The sequence below is a fragment of the Diabrotica virgifera genome, chromosome 5, assembly GCF_917563875.1.
Source record: "Diabrotica virgifera virgifera chromosome 5, PGI_DIABVI_V3a".
In the NCBI taxonomy this organism is placed as follows: Eukaryota; Metazoa; Arthropoda; class Insecta; order Coleoptera; family Chrysomelidae; genus Diabrotica; species Diabrotica virgifera.
The window spans coordinates 80,148,705-80,170,482 of record NC_065447.1 but is presented as its reverse complement, the minus strand read 5'-3'; the positions used below and the strand labels follow the sequence as shown (position 1 = coordinate 80,170,482).

General features: G+C 34.3%; 2 protein-coding genes across 3 annotated transcripts in view; one reads left to right on the top strand and one right to left on the bottom strand.

Moving 5' to 3' along the window:
• LOC114334644 (disheveled-associated activator of morphogenesis 1) overlaps positions 1-21,778 on the top strand; it is a 951,114-nt gene that overhangs the window by 255,535 nt on the left and 673,801 nt on the right. The gene's annotated exons all lie outside the window — the stretch shown is intronic.
• Positions 8,660-21,730, bottom strand: LOC126884244 (facilitated trehalose transporter Tret1-like). The gene is made up of 2 exons (XM_050650178.1): positions 21,563-21,730; positions 8,660-10,149 (listed from the first exon to the last, which is right to left on the bottom strand). Exons 1-2 carry the CDS (start codon positions 21,696-21,698, stop codon positions 8,813-8,815), a joined length of 1,473 nt encoding a protein of 490 aa, XP_050506135.1. The 5' UTR covers positions 21,699-21,730; the 3' UTR covers positions 8,660-8,812.

Below are 21,778 nucleotides of genomic sequence, written 5' to 3'. Positions count from 1 at the left end.
CACACTATATTGCTCGTTTTTACCAATTTTTGCGCCAATTTAAGAAACAAACAGCTGACTGTAGATAGTGTAGATGCCCTCGAGTCGCGTAATTAATTGAGTCACCTGAAGTAAGTACCCGAAAACATGCCAACATATTCAATGTGGGCAACTTCACTGCATTTAAAATTAAAATTTAAAACTCCAGTTTTTTTAAAAACTAATCATAAGACCAATGACTAAAAACACCGCTAACTCACATTTTTATGCTTCCAATAGGCTTTCTCCTTTTTTTTTCAATAAAATATATTGATTTTTTAACCGTAACTTTTTGATTATTTATCTTAGAAAGTTTGGCAAACAAGAATTTTGTAGGTTTTTACAAGATCTATAAGTCTATGAATATTAAATCTTTTTAAAATCCTCAGTCACAAAAAGAGATGACTTTGAAAGGGTTGGTAAAGTTGGTTTTTGCATGTTATTACAAGTTTTAATTGTCAATAATAGCTCACTCAATTTTTGCCGTAGAAAAAAATTTTTGCAAACCAGGTTCTTAAGAATTAGATAAGCTACAATTTTATATTTAAACATTTTTTCGCATCTCTGATGCTAATCTTTCTATTCTGAAAAAAAAAATCCATTTTTTTCCAAACTAAAAACATCCGTTATTCGTTTTAACTCCATTTTTTTAAAACTAATTATTCTAAGCAGGTAAAACTTCTAGAACCTATTAATAATACATAAATAAAGAAGACCAAATAAGGTCAATGACTAATTTTAATTAGGGTGGTGATTAGAAGGTTGCTTCCGATAACATTTTCGCTGAAAAAAAAAAAAATAGAGACTGTCATTCTTTTCATTAAAAATATTTGAGCTGGAGACTTTTTTTATTTCTGGAGATAGATATTTTTAAATACTTTAAATTAGTTTGAACAGGTTATTCTCGAAAAATACATAATTTTCCCGTCTTTTGACTTTGAAACTACAATATCTAGCATTTGACTAATAAGAGCTAACATATAATAAAGTATAGCTCGATTACTATGTAGTATTGGTCTTAAAGAAAATAAAAAAACGGTTTTGCTTATATCTTTAAAAGGAACATTTTTGTTAGCTAAAGTTGTTTTGATAAAACGAAAACTTTTGGAGTTATTAGCAGAAAACTTATTAAAAACATTAATTTTAGATATAAAACTAGAACACTTTCGATAGCGAATAAATCGAAAACTATTAATTTTATCAAAAAAGTGTATAAAACGTTTTTTGCTTAGAATGAATGTTTTTACCAACTTTTGCGGTCAAAATATAAAAAAATGTCCACCCCGAGATGGGATGGCAACCACCCCCATGGTAAAAGCGCCTTTCGGCATCATATAGATTTTGATCCTTGGACTATCCACTACTTATTCTCAAATTTTCAAACAAATGATCTAGCACACGACCCCTATTATTCACATTAAGAAAAGGCAGTGGATAGGTAGCCGGTAACAGTGACTTCTTCCGTAGCCGGTAGTTGACTTTTATTGGTTAAGCAATTAAGTGGGCGGAACTACCGGTCAATAAGTTGGTTGCCGGTACTGGTAATACATTAGGTAATGATGTATTAGCATGTGTATTCCTTACGAAAATTATACAAAATAGCTGCATTTACATTATACATTTTCAATGATTGTGCGAAATAAGTGCATTTTATTTTAAATAATTATTTTCAAGCACTGTGCATTTTTATGAACAAGTAATAAAACAGATCACAATAATTAACTCAGAGATCAAGTAAAACTTTATTAAAAAAATTCAAAAGTAACAATAGTTATGATTATTATTGTACCCCGGCAGAACCAAAATTTAGTCTCCATCACAGATAATCAAATTTGCCTGATTGATGCAGTTCTTAAGGCAAAACTCTGCTTTTTGTATGAACAAGATCCTGTATAGATTTACATGTTTCACAAGTTACCATAGTTTTAAAATTGATACCGAAACAAGATTAGAAGAGATTAGAAACTGTTTGTTTTTTAAATTCAACTTGATCGGATTGGCTTTTCATTTTCTTTTTTTGTAAACCAATTACGGTTACATCTTGTCCTTTTGGTCTTTCAACCTTTAAATTAATTCAATGCTTTAAACTTTAAACAAAACAAACACAAGAGCATACGAAGCAAACATAAACATAACCTAAACTAAACATACCCTTGATTTAGACCAATAATAAGCAACTACCGGCTACAGAACAAGTCACCGGTACCGGCTACCTATCCACTACCTTAAGAAAAATCATCGATTACGACATCACACCCAGATGGATGACATCACTAGTATGATATTATATCAGCCAAAAAATCAAAATTTAAAAAGAAAAATCAACCTGTTTCGGGATTTCTACTTAAAGTCGCCGGCTTACGAAATAACGAATTTTTTCCTTTATGCTGAATCCGAATGTGGCATTACAATTTGAAAATTCTTATACAGAAGCTCTTATACAGTATGTTTGCGTAGCCAGGAACCACATGCAACACTTTTTTATTATCAATTTTACGAAAAAAGTTATTTTTTATAAAATACTCTGGATAGTCAAAAATCTAAAACTCAACCACCAGATATCAAATTTTATCAATTTTATATGAGTTATGTCCAAAATATGAATTTCTTTAATGAGTAAAGTAACTACCTTTTTATTCCAAAATATCAAAAAATGCTATTATGAAAAGTTGTTTGAAATTAAAAACTATGTTTTAATATACAATTACATTATTCTAATCGAAAAATTTTTTTTCAATTTTTTCTCGAATTACGGATACCCATCATCATTTTATTAGAATTATTGTAACTATTTTATTATCAATTTTACGAAAAAAAAGTTATTCTTCATAAAATGCTCCACTTGGTCTAAAATCTATAATACAACCATCAAATATCAAACTTTTTCAGTTTTATACGAGGTACGTAAACAATATGAATTTTTCTTAAGAGTAAAGTGCCTTTATTATTCACAATATTTTAATTAGAAAGATGTAGTTGAATACTGAAACATATTTTTTAATAGTCCATTCTTTCACGGTTTTTGCTCTAAATTTTAAAGAACCGCTTGGATTGACATGAAATTTGGCATACGTATAGCTTACATGTCAAAGAAAAAAAGTGATATTGTGCCGATGTGTGCTTTTGTCCTGGGGGTGACTTTCACCCCCTCTTGGGGGTGAAAAAATATATGTCCAAAATAAGTCCGGAAATGGATAAACTGACCAATTTTAAGTAACTTTTGTTCTATAGAGCTTTTTCGCTAAGTCAACACTTTTCGAGTTATTTGCGAGTGAATATGTTCATTTTTTAACAAAATACCCACATTTTTAGACGGTTTTTCGCAAATAACTCAAAAAGTAAGTATTTTGTCGAAAAAAAACGTTCTTAGTAAAAATATAGCCTATAAAAAAGTAAAAAAATGGTGTACACGCTAGGTCTCTGGATCTCGTAGAACCACAGTTATAGCCAATGAAAAATATATTCATATTCACCAAATTTCAAATAGAATATTTCGACGTGAAATATCCAAAAAATTAAGCACTTTTTGGGAAAAACCCATTATAACTTTTTTAAAGTATTTAAAAAAAGCTTTATTTCTGTTTTTACAAACAGTTTCTAGCATTAAATTTAAGCAAGTTACGCTCAAAATAAAGTTGGTCCATTTTGTTTTTGCAAAAAAAATCGGGAAGACCACCCCCTAATTAGCAACTTGAATGAAATTAATCGTTACCGCTCCACAAATTATTTTACTTATGTTGTGTTTATATGATCTGTAAGTTTCATCGATTCAAAATGCTTAATTTTGAAAAAATTTAGTTTCAAAGTAAAATTTTTAAAAATTTAAATTTTGAAACATATGCTTTTTTTTTCAAAATAACTTGAAAATTGTTAGAGATACCAAAAATCTCGAAAAACAAAAAAAGTCAGATTTGCTTTTCTGAATATCATGTATTTTTTTGTTTTTCTCTTAGACAAAAATTGATTGAGATTTGGTGTTTCTAAATTGCATACATTCGTGATCAGTGACTCGTTCAACCCCTTTTAACTACAGCCCTTTCAATAATAAAGACTTTGAACCGATGAAACTTACAGATCATATAAAAAATATATACACAAGTCGTAACGATTAAGTTCATTTAAGATACTAATTAGGGGGTGATTTTCTCGATTTTTTTACCAAAACCAAAAGGAACTAACTTTATTTTGAGCGTAACTTGTTTAATTTTGATGCTAGAATTTTTTTTATAAAACAAAAATGAAGCTTTTTTAAAACACTTTAAATAAGTTGTAATGAGTTTTCCCCGAGACGTGCTTCATTTTTGGGTTATTTCACGTTAAAGTATTCCATTTGGAATTTGGCGAATATGAACCTATTTTTCAATAGCTATAACTCTGCTTCTACTAGGTGTAGAGACGTAATATATACACCATTTTTTAAAATTTTTTATAGACTATATTTTTACTAAAAATCTTTTTTCGACGAAATACTTACTATTTGAGTTATTTGCGAAAAACCGTATAAAAGCGTGGTTATTTTGTTGAAAAAATGAACATATATTTACTGCTAAATAACTCGGAAATGTATTGACTTAGTGAAAAAACTCTATAGAACAAAAGTTACTTAAAATTAGCCAGTTTATCCATTTCCTGACTTTCTTTGGACGAATATTTTTTCACCCCCAAGAGGGGGTGAAAACCACCCCAGGGCAAAAGCACACTATCTTCTTCTTTAAGTACCTTGCCCAAATTTTTAGGCGTGGGTAGCTTCCATAACAATTTGCCGATATCGTTCTCGATCTTGTGCGGCATGTAACAATTGATCTGCTGATAAGCCAGTCCATTGACGAAGGGCTCGGAGCCATGAATATTTCTTTCGACCAATTCCTCTTTTTCCGTCGATCTTTCCATTGAGTATTAACTGCAGCATCCTGTATCTGCTACCTCTCATTATATGCCCCAGATATTCAAGTTTTCTCTTTTTTATCATCTTCATTAAGTCACCCTCGCCTTGACCTACTCTGTTTAAGACTTCTGTGTTAGAAATGCGTTAAACCCAAGATATTCTGAGCATTCTACGATATGACCACATTTCAAAGGCTTCTAATTTGTTCATCATGTTAACCTTCATGATCCAGGTTTCACATCCATATAGTAATACAGGATACACATAACATTTTAGGAACTTGATTCTTAGTTGTAAGTTCAGCTGAGAGTTGCTCAGAATAGATCTAAGTTTCATAAATGCTCCTCTTGCAATTTCTATACGAGTTTTAATTTCTTCATCCGGATTTAGTGTCTCGTTTATCCAACATCCTAGGTATTTAAAACATTAGCTATGTGTATACCAAATTTCATGTCAATCCAAGCGGTTCTTTAAAATTTAGAGGTTTTGCAATATTTTACCGTTAAAGAACGGACTATAATTACAAACAACTTTTTTTACAACAATTTTTGATATTGTGAAATATAAAGGTACTTTACTCTTGAGTAAAATTCATATTTTTTGACATACCTCGTATAAAATTAATAAAATTTTATATTTGATGGTTGCATCTTAGATTATATACGATGCAGAGTATTTTATAAAGAATAACTTTTTTCGTAAGACTGATAATAAAAAAGTTATCAATAGGTTCCAAGTTACGCAGACATACTGTATAAGAGCTAAAAAAAAAAATTTTTGTTGAACATTTAATATTGTTGAAGCTTATTATTAAATGTATTTTAGATAAGTTTTACAGAAAAAAGATTTGATCACTTTGTATAAACATTTTTTTAGCTGGTAATTTTTGGTTTTTGTATTACATTTTTGTTATCTTTCTTAATTTTCTCAAAAAGAAATAGTTTATTTCATTTCTAAAGTAAAAAAAATTAGTGAATTTTAAAGACTACATCCTGAGCTTTAAAAAAACACCTATAAAGCTGTAATAGATCTGTTAAAAATTGAGTAATACCGACTTAAAGTCGTGTTAATTCTGTAAAACTATGAAGTTTTCAAAAATTACATTTTTTGAGACGTCGTATCATTTGAATTAAATTTTTGAAATTATTTTTGAATGAAAAATCGTTCAGTAAAATGATTGAAAGGTAAGTTGTGCAAAATTGAGAGTTTTGAGTTTTATAAAAGAAATTGTATTAGTTACACATTTTTAAATAATTTTTAAACAAAATTCATGTAAGTCTCATTTTCAACCCACACCGTACTTATGCCGATACATTTTGTTTCTTTTTATTATAACTTTAAGATAGCTTAAGTATTCTTCTTTCATGTTCAATTTGTAAAATATTATTTGATCGATTAGTTAAAGAATTACATTAAAATAACTCAACCGTGCATTTCGCCGTACGCTAGTTTACAGTCCGCCAATTTTTGTGAGAAGGGTGACTTTAGCGTTATAAATAAAAAATTATAGAAGCTACAGATTTAATTTTAGAAAAATCTTTATATAAGGTTTTTTTTGTTAAAATTTCTGAATTTTTCAATAGCCAAGTCAGTTTTTTCAAAAATTTATATTTTCGGAGTTATTTAAAAAAACATCTATTTTCGCAGTTCATTTGTTTAATAAAAACTGAAGCACCCACTTCTCGAGTAGAACTTTTTGATATGTTGTTTATTAAACATTTCTTAATGAAGTTACAAAAAGTTCTATCTTGTTTGATTTTTTCCGAAGTGAAAATCTATATGCACTCCCCTACATATTATTCCAGTGGGTTAATAACCGACATTGATTTGATGCTCTGTAAGTGAAACATTTGATTTCTGAGTCTTGGTGTGGTGAGAACTTTTGATCAGCATGACCAAAGCTACATATCTGCAAAATTTTAACCAATTTAACTGAAAACACTTTTACATACGAAATAAGAAAAGTGCTGGGGTTTTTTGCATACTAAAAAAAAACAAACCAATTTATTGTGATATAATAGTTATTTATGATATAAGTTTTAAAAGTACACGTTTAAGGCACGCATGTGAGAGTTTGCAGAATGAGCGATAGCGAATTTTGCAATTCACATGAGTGCCTTAAAAATGTACTTTTTAACACGCATATCATACAATATTTTTTCTACAAACGTAATTACAGGACAATATCTACAAAAACTTTTACTTGAACGTGACTGACATTCCATTTTTATATTTTTTTGACATTACATCAAAATGGTCTATACGGTCAATACGAACTGCAGTGCCTTAAAAATATTTTAAAGCACTAGTGCCTTAAAGTAGAATTTTTAACGCTCGTATGGAGTGCTAAAAATTGCATTTTTAACACGGTTGTAGAAAAAATTTATTTATTGTCCATATCAGAATTTAAACTGCTACGTTAAGAGCAGAATAACAGTGAAAACAACGAAATAAAAAATGTCAATACATGCTATCATAAATATGACTCCATCAGAATACTCCATCCAATTTCGTTTTACATAACTTTACTGTATAAATTCTAACTATAATTCTAGCTAAGTAAACTGCTCGTCAAAAGTTAGGGATATAGAAAATTATGCTGATTTTCATAGTTGATTTTTTCGCGAACAGACGGATTCCGCTATTTTTTTTATTTTAGCCTTTTCTTTAGTATTTACACAGTTGTGCAAAGGTTTACTCAAACTTATTTTTGGTACTTATACCGGGTGGAAGAAAAAAATATGTTTTTCTTGTGTTAAGTTTGAGACACCCTGTAGGGAGAACGAGGTACAAATGTGAGTATACATCAGAATAATATTGTAGTCTTATGTTTTGTAAACATGCTGTTGTTTGAATGTCCCTGATATCTTTAGAAAGAAAAAAATAGACGGTTTTGTAATTTAACATGTGTTTTATTCGAAACAAAAGTTTGAGACACCTTGTAGGGAGAAAAAAGCACAAAGGTGAGTATACCCCGACATTATGTTGTAGTCTCATATTTTTTTAATATATTTTTTTAATGTCTCTGATATCTTTAATAACAAAGAAACTAGACGGTATTACTCTTTAATATGTTTTTCTATGTTTCACATGTGTGATGTGACGCATGTCGTCAGTTAAAACACATATATTAAAGATTAATATCGTCTAGTTTCTTTGTTATTAAAGATATCAGAGACATTAAAAAAACAAAATATTCACAAAATATAAGACTACAACAAAATATCGAGGTATACTCATCTTTGTGCCTTTTTATCCCTACAAGGTGTCTCAAACTTTTGTTTCGGTTAAAACACATGTTAAATTACAAAACCGTCTATTTTTTTTATTTCTAAAGATATCAAAGATATTCAAAAAACAAAATGTTCACAAAGCATAAGAGTACAATACGATTTCGATACATACTCCCATTTGTACCTCGTCCTCTCTACAGGGCGTCTCAAACTTAACATAAGAAAAACATTTCTTTTCTACCACCCGCTATAAGTACAAAAAAAAGTTTGAGTAAACTTTTGCATAACTGTATAAATACTAAAGAAAAGTCTAAAATAATAAAAAAAATTAGCGGAATCCATTAATCTGTTCACGAAAAAATCTACTATAAAAATTCAGCAGAATTTTCTATATCCCTTACTTTTGACGAGCAGTTTATTATTATAATACAATAAATTAGACACGCCACAAGAAACAGTTTCAGAATTTTATAATTTAAGCAATATATTCAGCATGTTCTAATTATTTAATAAAAAAACCAGCTGGGTTCAGAGAGAACTTTACTAAAAGCAATCGAATGTGTAAAGTAACTCTAAAAATAATTCCCAAATAATCTGAAAATATCTATATCTAAAAACCTTAGTGAATATTCGTGAAGCTTCCGTGGTAAGCAGATGATTATCACAAAGAAAAAATCTAATAATTTTTCAACGATGACTGAATTTCCGCTATACTTTTTCCTCTCGTTTCTGGTAGAAAGACATGATTAAGAATCGCGCCAAGAATACAGAACATACCAAATATCCACATGCACCAATGAATCCCTAAGATCTCAGCTACAAAGGGAAACGCAGAATTAAAACCGATGAATATTAGTCCTGTCGTGTTAAGGAGAATAATAAAGGCAGTTGCTCTAAGGTCGGACCTAAACAGTTCAGTTGTTATAACTATTGGAAGTGGTCCAAGACCTAAAGAATAGGACATTACGTACACTAAAACTGTCACAATAGGGACCAGTTGTAATTGGGAGACTAACGGAGAATTAAGATGTGTCAAATAAAAATATATCCCTAATATTCCTACTGAGACTCCAGTTCCGATTGAAGAAACTAATAACATTATCTTTCTGTCAAATCTTTCTACAATCATGGAACTGACAGTGAAGCTAATCGTTTTAGCAATTCCCACACTAATTGCCACTGTATTAGAGGAGATGCTTGAACCCGATCCTTCAAAGATTGGTTCCATAAGACTCATTACAGTCGGTACCCCGCACAGAAATTGTGTACAAATGACTAGGGTTGCTAAAATTAAACCAATTCTAGCTTCTTTTACAGTCCACATTTGAACAATTTTTAGCTGATTATCTGAGTTTGCTTTATTCACTTCTTCTTGTATGTCATTTAGATCGCTACATAATTCCTTAGCGGTTTTGTTATTTCTCAATCGCTTCAATACATTTATGCATTCTTTGTCTTTTCCTTTTGATAACAAGTATACTGGAGATTCTGGTGCAAATGGAAAAAATAGAAGAAATGGTACTAGGGGGAGTCCAACCATAAGTGTAAAGATTTTAAAATCAAATTTTGGTCCAAGAATATAGCAATACAGCTCACCAAGACTGAGGCAAACCGACATCAGGCTACCGTATTTAGCCCTGTTGTGATTTTCACAAATTTCCGTTATATATATGGGGAGCACCATGTATGTATTGCCTGTAAAAGTTACATAAAGACAAGTCCAAATTATAATCAAAGTCATATTTGTGCTGTAAGCTGTTCCGATTAAACCCAACAATGTGCCTAAGCACAAGATCTGCAGACTCAGCTTTCTGCCCATTCGATCTGCTGCCATTTGTAAGATGCTACATGTAATTAAGGATACGAACGTAGGCGCTCCTAATAACATAGATATTTCTGATGTCGTTATTGGTTTTCCAATAGGATTGATTGTTGTATCGTTGGAATCTAATTTCAAAATGGCCGGGGAGGTCCATGTTATTGATGATCCAATTATTACCATAGGAAGTGTCCCTAGAAATAAAATTAAAAATGTAGTTAAATTTATTTATTGATTTATATTTAAATATTCATTCATTCAAAAAGCGTGTAGTACCTCAGTGCATAAAATGCCAACGCTACGGCCACACCAAACATTTTTGCTACCTTTCTCCAAGATGTATTAAATGCGCGGGTAACCACAGATCTGATCAGTGCTCTTACAAAGAAAGAAACAACCAGGTGAAATGCGTGCTGTGTGAAGGAAAGCACCCAGCAAACTATCGTGGGTGCTTAGTTCACAAAGAGCTGCAAAAAAGAGCATTTCCACAACTGAGAAGCAAACCAACAAGTCAACCTGTCCAATCAAACCAACACTTAGTAGTCCCGAATGTAACCTATGCTCAGGTAGCAACCGCTGGTAACCAAATACCATCAAATACAGCTCCCAGTCCTCAACAATCCACTGAATTGCTCGAACTTAAAAATATGATCAAACAATTGGTAGAACAAATGAGCACAATGTTAAACCTCTTAACCTCTCTCATTGCTAAGAAACCCTAAGATGGCGGCGTTTCTAAAATTAGCTTCATGGAACGTCAATGGCTTATCACAACATACACAGGAAATCAAATACTTTCTACACCTTCATAAAATAGATATACTGCTAGTATCCGAAACTCACTTTACACAAAAAAGTTACCTTAAAATTCCAACGTATACTATATATACTACTAATTATCCAGATGGATCCGCACATGGAGGCTCTGCTATTATAGTTAGAAATACAATAAAACATCATAATGCTGGCGAGTACCAAACAAATCATATTCAAGCGACCAATATTCTGGTTGAAGACTGGGATGGACCACTTACAATATCTGCGCTGTATTGCCCCCCCACGACACTCTAGAGACAAACGAACAATTTAAAGATTATTACAATTCACTTGGGAGCCGCTTTATAGCAGCAGGGGACTATAATGCCAAACATACCAGGTGGGGATCAAGACTAATCAGTCCGAGCGGTAGAGTTCTCCTAAATATCATAGAGTCAAATAATATGGATTATGCATCAACCAGCGAACCAACATACTGGCCCTCGGACAGAAATAAAATCCCCGATTTGGTCGATTTTGCTGTAGTTAAGAACATCCCTAGGTCTAATATAAAAGCTACATCATGCTACGAATTATCTTCTGATCACTCGCCTATACTATTCACAGTTGGAACCCAGGTACTTATTAAAGAAATATCCCCCTCACTTCATAACAGACGCACACACTGGCCAAAATTCAGATCTCTCCTGGAGAACAAGGTGTCTCTAGACATTCCACTAAAAACCAAAGAGGACCTTTTTCTTGCTGTGGAACAACTAACTAAAAATATCCAATCAGCGGCCTGGCAAGCAACACCAACAATACAAGATAAACGCATAATAAATGACTGCCCACAAGTAGTCAAAGAAAAAATTTTGCTAAAGAGAAGATTGAGGAAAAGATGGCAACAAACCAGAGATCCTGCTGATAAGCGTAGATTCAATAGTGCATCAAGGGAGTTAAAAAACTGCTTGAAGACCTCAAAAACCAATCACTTCAGTACTACTTGGAAAATTTAGATTCCACTAAAGATAGTGATTATTCACTATGGAAAGCCACGAGAAAACTGAAACAATCCCCAGAAACCGTCACCTCCAATCAGAAAATCGGACAGAGAATGGGCTCGTAGTGCACAAGAGAAAGCAAGTTGTTTTGCAGAGTATTTCTCCGAAGTCTTTACTCCCAATCAAATGAATTCATCTGTGGAAGTAGACGTATTCTCATTTCTTCAAAATCCATATCAAATGAGTTTGTCTATTCAGAAATTTAAATCGTCCGAAGTCATCTTAGCTATTAATAATTTAAACGATAGAAAATCTCCAGGGTACGACTTGATCAGTATAAAAGTGTTGAAAGAATTACCTCTCAAATGCATAAAACTTATAACGTTTATATTCAATGCCATATTAAACTTAGGTTACTTTCCGGATCAATGGAAAGTGTCGCAGATAATAACCATTCTAAAACCGGCGAAACCTCAAGAAGAAACTACATCGTACAGGCCAATCAGCCTCTTGCCAATCACGTCTAAAGTTTTCGAAAAACTATTAGTAAAAAAACTCGAACCCTGGATCAAAAATCTAATTCCAGACCACCAGTTTGGATTTCGGCCTCATCACTCAACAATCCAACAAGTTCACAGAGTGGTAAAATATATTAAATGCTGATTTTGAGACCAAAAGGTACTATTCAGCGGCATTTCTTGACGTTAGGCAGGCATTTGACAAGGTATGGCATGAAGGCCTCCTATACAAGCTAAAAAGGACATTACCGCACATATTTTACATTCTTCTTGAGTCATATTTAAAATCATAAACAAGACCTACCTTGTATCTCTTGTTTACCGCAGATATACCTTCAACTCTTCAGAAACCACTAGAGGAGCGACCACCTAGAGAAGAAATGATGCTAGGAACATTTGCCGACGATACTGCAATCCTAGCCTCACACACTGACCCTATTTATGCCTCGCATCTCCTTCAAGCGTATCTAGATAGAATACAAGATTGGTTTTTGGAATGGAAAATTAAAGTCAATGAAGGAAAATCTATTCATGTTACATTTACAACACGAAGAGGAACTTGTTCTCCTGTAACTTTAAACAATCACCAATTATTACCATCAGCCAACGAGGTAAAATATCTTGGTATTCATTTGGACAGAAGTATCACATGGAGGAAACATATCTGGACCAAGAGAAAGCAACTAGGTCTCCAATTCAGAAATATATATTGGTTAATGGGCCGTTCATCAAGACTATCTCTGGATAATAAATTGCTGCTCTATAAGGCAATACTTATGCCAATCTGGACATATGGGTTGGAACTATGGGACACAGCCAGTCACTCCAACATCGAAATCATCCAACGCTTCCAATCAAAAACTCTCAGAACCATCACTAATGCACCTTGGTACATCAACAACAGAATCATTCATCGAGACCTCAAAATGGATATGGTACAAGAAGTCATCACAAAATGTAGCGCTGCATACATTGCCAAGTTGGAGGGTCATGAAAACCAGTTTGCACTTAACCTCCTAGGTCCTAGACAATTCCCAAGAACAGCGTAGGTTACAGAGGTTCAAACCACTGGACTTACCATTTAGAGTAAACTTTTAGACTAATTAGTTAGTAGTTATAAAATGTAATTATTTTCTACACAACTTTATAAAAATTGTACTTTGATTTTACCAGTGGGTAAAATCTTTCTTGTCCTTAGTCAATGTCATTACTTTTGTTTATTGTTGACACTTAACAGATTGCAAAATACTTTTAAATTAAATAAAAAAAATCATTCATTAAGCATTACAATCACTAGGGATTATACCTACTCGTAACGCCATGGCGTTCAAAATCCTATTCTTGGGAGAAGGTGGATTACTCCTCTGTCATTTATAGCTTGCTGTGTGTCTTGATGATAATTCAAACGGGATGGGCTGATGACATTAAGAAGATTGGAAGACACAACTGGAAACAAGTGGCGTAAAATAGAAAACACTGGATTGAATTGGGGGAGGGTTATGTCCAAAGTTGGATTACTTAAGGCTGAAGAAGTGTGTCTTTGCTGTTCTCATTTCATTTCTTCCTGACTTGCACTGAACTTTCCAGTCTTTCATATTCATTGCTCTTATGTCTTCTTCTACATCATCCAGCCATTTTATTCTGGGTCTTCCTCTACACCTGGACCATAGTGGTGTCCAGTTAGTTATCCTTCTCAACATATCTGCTTGTGGGCGTCTAAATATATGTAAAACACTTTGTGCTGTCAAAATTTTCTGAAAGCCAAAATAAAAATTGGTTTCCAAAAGATATATTTGATTTTCATACAAACATCACTTTCTTGGCCAACTTTCTATGATCTAGATATTAAGACTATGACTTAATTAAGATGATAAAAAAGAGAAAACTTGAAGATCGACGGAAAAAGAGGAATTGGTTGGAAGAAACACTCATGGCTTCGAAATCTTTGTCAATGGACTGGCTTATCAGCGGATCAATTATTGCATGCGCGCAAGATTGAGAACGATATCGGCAAATTGTTATGGAAGCTACCCACGCCTAAAATTTGGACACGGTACTTAAAGAAGAAGAAGAAGAGATTAAGGGAATGCATAGTCAAACAATTAGTCGCAAAATATAATGGTAAGATATACTTAGTACCTACCTACTTATGTATTGTGAATTAGTTACCGTAATAATTAGAAGAAATTTCACTTAATATACGTGAACAAATGTGGTTTTTACATGACGGTGCTCCCAGTGGCGTACTGAGCATGGTTCCGAGGGTTCCGCGGAACCAAGCCCGGGCCGCTCTAACTCGATTTTTGCTTCTTTTTTTTCTAATTTGATGGGGACATCTTGAACTACACAAGTACATAGTAGAAAATGTAACTGCTTAATACATTTTTATTTTGGTGTAGTAGGTATCTACCTACTTATAAAATAAATAAAAACGAAGAATACCTTTTTATAAAAAAATTTGAAAACAAAATTTTTGAAGAAACATAGTGAACGCCTTTTTTAAGGTTCTGTACTCATTTTTACCTGCACGCAATAAACCGAAGCCATGGTTTCAACACTTTGTTTAACCGCCTGTACTTGCTAACCCAAACACTTGTATTAGCATGATCTATGAATTAAGTTGTAAACTACGAAGTTGTAAAATTTCGGAAATTTAGATATTCAATGCTAGTGTTATAAAAATAATCTCAAGACAATAAACTCGACGTTCGATGCTCCTTTTGTTCGAAATGAATTACGACACGGGTCGAAGGCATCATTATGCTCGTTGAATAATATACTATTACATTTAATATATTTTATATTATTATGCTCTGTTTTTAAACCAGGATGTGTAATTCAAATTTACTGCTCCGTAATGTTTGTTTGTAATTGGTGCAACCTGAGGAAAGTTTACTCCACTGTTATGAAATTTTGACATTATTGGCATTTTATAGGTTAATTAAGTTGTATAGGCGATATTTTGTGTATTCTGCGTTATTCCTTTAATTTTTAGATTTTTAGTCTGGTTTTATACAAAAAGCAGTTGTTTTTTAGAACTCTTCAGCGACGTATTACTATAATATTATTTAGTTTACTATCCAGGTATACAACATCCAATGTGGTTTACCGTATACCGTCGGTCTTGTTCTGTAGCATTATCTTTACGTTTGATGTTTAATTTTACTTCTAACTTCCAACCTTAATACTACTTTTGTGTAAAATTATTGATACAGTGTCTATTGACTTGGTGTAGCGCAAAACAGACAACTCTTGCCTAGGCATGGTGCTAAGTCAATTGACACTATGCTTTGTTTTTAAACCAGGAGGAGTAAATTAAAGAGACATATTCAGACCCAAGAAGGTCACTAGAAAAATCACCAAATACATCTTTCTTTTTTGGTTGATCATGTCGGCTTTCGACGGTAATCCATATTTCAATAGATACCAATATTTATTTAAACTTTACTCTGATTATTGATATCATGTTATTAGATGTATAATATTTATAGAGGTTTGCTTCCTACCAGATATACCTATCATTTATAGTATTCCACATTTTTTTGTGTTTGCACCAGCTTCATGAATTTTATTTTGATAGAAGTCGTTTTTGTTTTTTTTTTAATAAACTTTTAAGCATATTTCTAGTTTTTATAATCAGCATTAAGAGCGTAGGCGCAAATACTAGCCAGACACAACTAGCTAGTGATTTTACTAAGTAATTTTGCCAATTTTGTTAAAATTGGCAAAATTAAAATTAAAATTTATACAGTAAGTCTTTATTTATTTAATAATTAATTCAGTGTTTTTTTATTTGTTTAGATATAAGTTATTAAAAATAAAGTCAATTAAGATTTTAAACATTAGTGTCTAAAATAACATAAAAATTAAATTAGAAAAGTTCATTAGTGTAACATTGGTGCAGAAGTGGAATAATAATAAAGAATATAAATTCGCATTAAATACAGTGTGGAATCTTTAAAAATAAATAAATATAAATCGTAATAAATAAAGTGTGTGACCAGGTCTTCACAGTATAAGCCGGAAATTAGTGACCTGCGCGTTACGGAGTTAAGGCTTGAGTTAGAAGAAAGAGACATGGACACTACTGGAAAAAAGGCTGATTTAGTCGAACGTCTGAAGGACGCCCTAAAGATAGGGTCATGATCCAGAAATCTATTTGTTTGAGGACAAGCATGCTGCTGTGATTTCGTCAATTTCGAAACTAGAAAACAAAGTGTCTGGTAAAATCTCCCAAGTTTCTGGCAAGATTTTGAAAGTTTCGACAGACATTAAATCGTCAGAGAACAAAGTTTCGGCGGATATCGTCCCTAAAAAACTCTCAAGTCTCTACTTTTGAAGAAAAGATCAAAGGAATGGAAAAGAAAATAGAGGAAACGGAAAAATTAGACAGAGGGATGTAACCCATCTTAACAGACATTAAAGACGATGAACCCAAATACAAATTGGAGCCACGGCCGATAGTTAAAGGAAGTGTATGTCCTGCTCGTGTTAAGATGCCAAATTTCGATGGAAAGTCATCATGGAACAATTATATGAAACAGTTCGAATCGGCGGCAAGAGCGAACGGATGGTCCGAAAAAGAAAATGCTGTAAACCTTACTATTTCTCTTCGAGGCGACGCTTTGGATGTCCTCCAGACCATAGCTGTAGAGGAGACAGATGACTTCGAATAGCTCAAAAAGAGACTAAATATACGGTATGGTCACGAATATTTAGAGCAGGTCTATCAGTCGCAGTTTAAAAATCGTAGACAAAAGAAAGATGAAGCTCTTCAAGAATATGAGGTCGATATTGCCAGGTTAGTACGATATGCATATCCAACAGCTCCCGAAGACATGATGGAAAATTTGGCTGTTCAAACATTCATTGATGGCCTTTGTGATCATAAAATACAAAGAACACTAGCTCGTCACAAGACGCTGGTCGATGTCTTGTCTGCCGCCCTCGAATACGAATCAGCTACCCAGGCCTCTGGTGGGTACAGTAAAGTTAGGATTGTGAAAGTGGAAGAGGATGAAGACAAACTGGACCAGATTGTCAATATGGTAAAGGGCATTTCATACAAGGAAACGAAGACTTTAAGGTGCTGGAATTGTGGTGAAATAGGACACGTACGAAGTTCGTGTAAGTATCCCAGGTACGACACGAATCGAGAAACCCACCAGCAGGAAAACTAGAACGGGTCGGCCTTAGGGGGGCAGCTTCGAGCCGCAACTTTTCCAAAGGCCCTCTCATACTAATAGCTTCTTTGAAATGTCGTGAAGATTGTGTGTATGTAGATGGAGAAATAAATGGTAAAAAGTATACATTGTTGGTGGATACCGGAGCGACCAGGACCATTATACGACCGTCAGTTATATACGGCCGTAAGAAACTCTTACCAACGAGGTCGCGACTGCGGACTGCCGCAGGTGAAAATGCCAACAGATGTAGTTAGGAATTGGGGCAGAAAAGTTCATCCATACTGTCATAGTTGCTGATATCGAAGAACATGTTATATTAGGAATGGACGTAATGAATTTGCATGGATTTCAATTGGATTTTAAGAACAGGGTAATCAAAGTTGGCAACGAGGAGGTATTTCTTCATCCACATGATGGCATCACTGTGCTAGCAGCCATTAAAGAAAATACAGTTGTGCCTGCAGGGAGTAAAACGATCATCGTAGCGCGGCTACAGGGAATTGTAGAAGAAGAAACACCCGTTATGATAGTGCCATGGATCCACGGCGAGGAGGTTGGCCGAGGAATCATAATTGGAAAGGAATTAGTTACTTCTGCGAGAGAAATTCCCGTAAGATTGATTAATGTCAATGACACCCGATGACCATGAAGAAGGAGACAAAAGTAGGAACTTGTCTACCCGTGACGTCCATAATCCATCAGACGACATCCGATAATTCCAACGACAAGTTTGACCAAATGGTTGTAGTTGCAGGCCAGTCTCTAAATCAAGTGGAGAAAAGGAAATTAAGGGAATTTCTTCGGCAGTATCGTGGCATATTCGTACCGAAAGGAGGAAAGACAGGAAGAACGACAGTCAAACACAAAATTGACACTGGTAACGCTAGGCCAATTCGTCAAACAGGTCGACGACTACCACAGGCGAAGAGAGAAGAAGCTGAAAGGAGTGTTCAAGAAATGAAGCAAACGGGGTGATAGAACCTTCTACGAGCCCATGGGACTCTCCGGTGGTCCTGGTCAAGAAGAAAGACGGAACTACGAGGTTCTGTGTCGACTACCGTTTGTTGAATAATGTTACCAGGAAAGATGCCTCGCCTCGGATCGACGACACGTTGGACACATTGGGTGGAAGTAAGTTGTTTTCTACGTTGGACTTGAAGTCTGGATATTTACAGGTAGAAATGGATCCAGTGGACAAGGAGAAGACGGCCTTCACTACAGGATCTGGATTATGGGAATTCAACGTTATGCCGTTTGGACTCTGTAATGCTCCTACGACATTTGAGAGGCTTATGGAAAATATGTTGAGAGGGTTATTTTGGAGAACGTTCCTGGTGAAGAATTTCGAAGACTTTTTTAATCGACTTAAAGCTGCCCAGTTAATGTTAAACCCCAAGAAGTGCCAGCTATTTCAAAGTAAAGTCAATTATTTAGGCCATATAGTCAGCAAAGGAGTGGCCGTAGATAAAGGAAAGATCTATTCCATCTGAACCAACTGACAACTATCAAGTGAGAAGTTATCTGGGACTATGTACTTATGTACTATCGGAAGTTTATTAAGAAGTTTGTAGATATCGCTAAGCCATTAACGCGAATTACAGTAGAAACAAGGGATTACTGCTGAGATGGAGACTGCCAAATGGCCTTTGAAACATTGAAGAGGCATTTAATCACAGCGCCAATACTAGACCATGCCGCCCTTAAATGGATAATGCAGTTTAAAAATCCATAGGGTCAGATAACCAGATGGATTGAACGACTTCAAGAATACGATTGCAAGATCGAGCATCGGGCCGGAGTTAGCCACAGGAACGCTGATTCCCTTTCTAGAAGACCATGCCCAGCGGAGTGTTCCCACTGCAACAAGACAGAATCAAAGGAAGCAGCAGTACTAAGAACAACAGTAGTCAACGACGAGTGGACGCCTAGGGAAGAACAAGAGAAAGATCCGGTTTTACAGAAGATTAGAAAATGGAAGGAGGAAAATCGTCGACCATCTTGGCAAGAAATATCAAATATAGGATCAGTAGTTAAGACGTATTGGAACCAGTGGGACTCCTTTAACTTGGAAGACAGCTTGCTTAAACTAGTACTGTAAAATTATGATGGTTCAGCAAGGAGAACACAGTTGGTGATTCCAAAGAGCAGAATGGCCTAAGTACTTCGTTAGTTACACGACAGTCCATCAGGAGGGCATTTTGGTGTAAAGAAAACCCTTCAGAGGACTGGTGCAAGAAATGTACTACCTGTGCTACGAGTAACGGACCTTACCGGAAAAGAAAACTCCTATGAGACTGTATAACGTTGAAAGTCCGTTTGAAAGAATAGCTTTGGATATTGCCGGGCCATTTCCAGAAAGTGAAAATGGATGCAAATACACGTTGGTCGTAATGGATTACTTCACGAAATGGGTTGAGATCTACGCAGTTCCGGACCAGAAGGCCGCCACTATTGCAGATGTGCTAATCAAAGACTGTATCAGCCGATTTGGAGTGCCTATGGAGATCCATAGTGATCAAGGAAGGAACTTTGAGAGCGATCTATTCCAGGGAATCTGTGATAGACTCTGTGATAGGCTTAAAGAAGACAAGAACCACGGCCTATCACCCGCAATCGGATGGAATGGTGGAGCGTATGGATAAGACAGTCGGCAAGTATTTGACAAAGATGGTGTCCAATCAGCAGCGAGACTGGGACCAGTACCTTCCGTTCTTCGCAATGGCCTATAGATCTGCTGTTAATGAATCAACGGGCCAAACATTAGCAAAAGGCCTATTTGGACGCGAGATGCGTCTACCCTGTGATTTAGAGTTTGGATGTCGACCTGGAGAAGATGTGGCTGGTGAGGATTATATGAATGAATTGTGAAGAAGAATGGACGATATACACGAGTTGGTTCGTTTCCATCTTCAGATCGCTAGCGACCGAATGAAGAAACGATACGATACCCAAGCCGAGAAGGGATGTTTCAAGGAGAACGACAAAGTCTGGCTTTATAATCCAAAGAAGCGAACAGGTTGTTCTCCCAAGTTGAAGCAGTTCTAGGAAGGCCCGTACCTCATTGTCAAGAAAATTAATTACGTTATCTACCGAATAAGCAAGATTCCTAGGGGAAAGCCGATGACAGTCCACCATAACCGGTTGGCGCCGTACGAGGGAGACCACGACGCAGATAAAGAAATGGAAGTAAACCAAGTCCGAGAAATACCTGACCTCACGTTTGAGGAGTTCATGGAGGCCTATGGAGGTACGGGTAAAGCGAGACATGGTGTTACCACTGAAGAAAAGCCAGATCTCCTCGCACTTCCCGATGACTATTCACTGGCCCATACCATCCCGGCCAGTATCCAGTAAGCTGGATTGCAAAATCTATTGAACCGATCTTAACTAAATTTACAGTGTATTTGTACAATTTGTTTTATCATATCATAAAGCTTTTCTGGGTGAAATATGACGATCCTAAGATTAGGAGAAGTGGTTAAAAAACGTAAAATGCAAATACTTGTTTTTTATGTTTTTTTTTTCGCAATTATTGCTATTTTGCAACAAAGGTAACAATTTTAAAATTTTTTAACCAATCTTATATTATAGGAAATTTAATTACGCAACTTTTATTTAAGTACAATTTTTCTCGTAAGTGAATACTTTTAAAATTATAATCAAAAAACGAAGAAAAATATCGAATTTTTCCTTCATTTTTTGACATTTTGATTATTTAAACAATGTTCCGGACCTTTTTGAGTGGGAGGATAACTCAATTATTATTATATGGGTTAATTCCAAACAATTTCTGCAAAAAAGTTAGAGTCACCTCTCAACGTCCATCTTAAAACAGATCCGCCCTGGACTATAAGACACGATTTCAAGTATATCACTTGGTATAAGTACAAAAAGAAGTTGGAGCAAACCTTTTCCCAAGTGTTTAAATATCAAAGAAAAATCTAAAATCATACAAAAATAGCGGAAACCGATAGACGTCAATCTGTTCATGAAAAAATTAACTACGAAAATGAGCATAATTTTAAGTGATGCATAACTTGTGCGAAACTATGTGTATTTTCGAGAATCCTAGTTGGATATCAATGAACATAACAGTGATAATGTAGCTGATAATTACTGAAAATATCAATATTCTTAACTTACCAATAATTGCAGTAAAATAAAGAAACAAGGTGTCAGGTTTTTGTTTGCTCTCTTGCACACATTTTAGTTCATCAATACATTGTTCATATTTTTCTTTGCTACTTAGGAGATCCCTAACTTCGTTACTGTTTTCCATTATTATTTTATCTACACTAAATAAAAATAAAATCATACTATTATCTTTATAATCAAAGTTTTTAGTACGTAAGCTTTAAC

What these genes read in the sequence shown, in the direction of transcription:
- LOC126884244 (XM_050650178.1), bottom strand. Translation starts at nt 21,698, where the DNA reads ATGGAAAACAGTAACGAAGTTAGGGATCTCCTAAGTAGCAAAGAAAAA. An exon ending in TTATTTTACTGCAATTATTG is followed by an intron (nt 10,150 to 21,562) that starts GTAAGTTAAGAA and finishes TTTTATTTCTAG; the next exon opens with GGACACTTCCTATGGTAATA.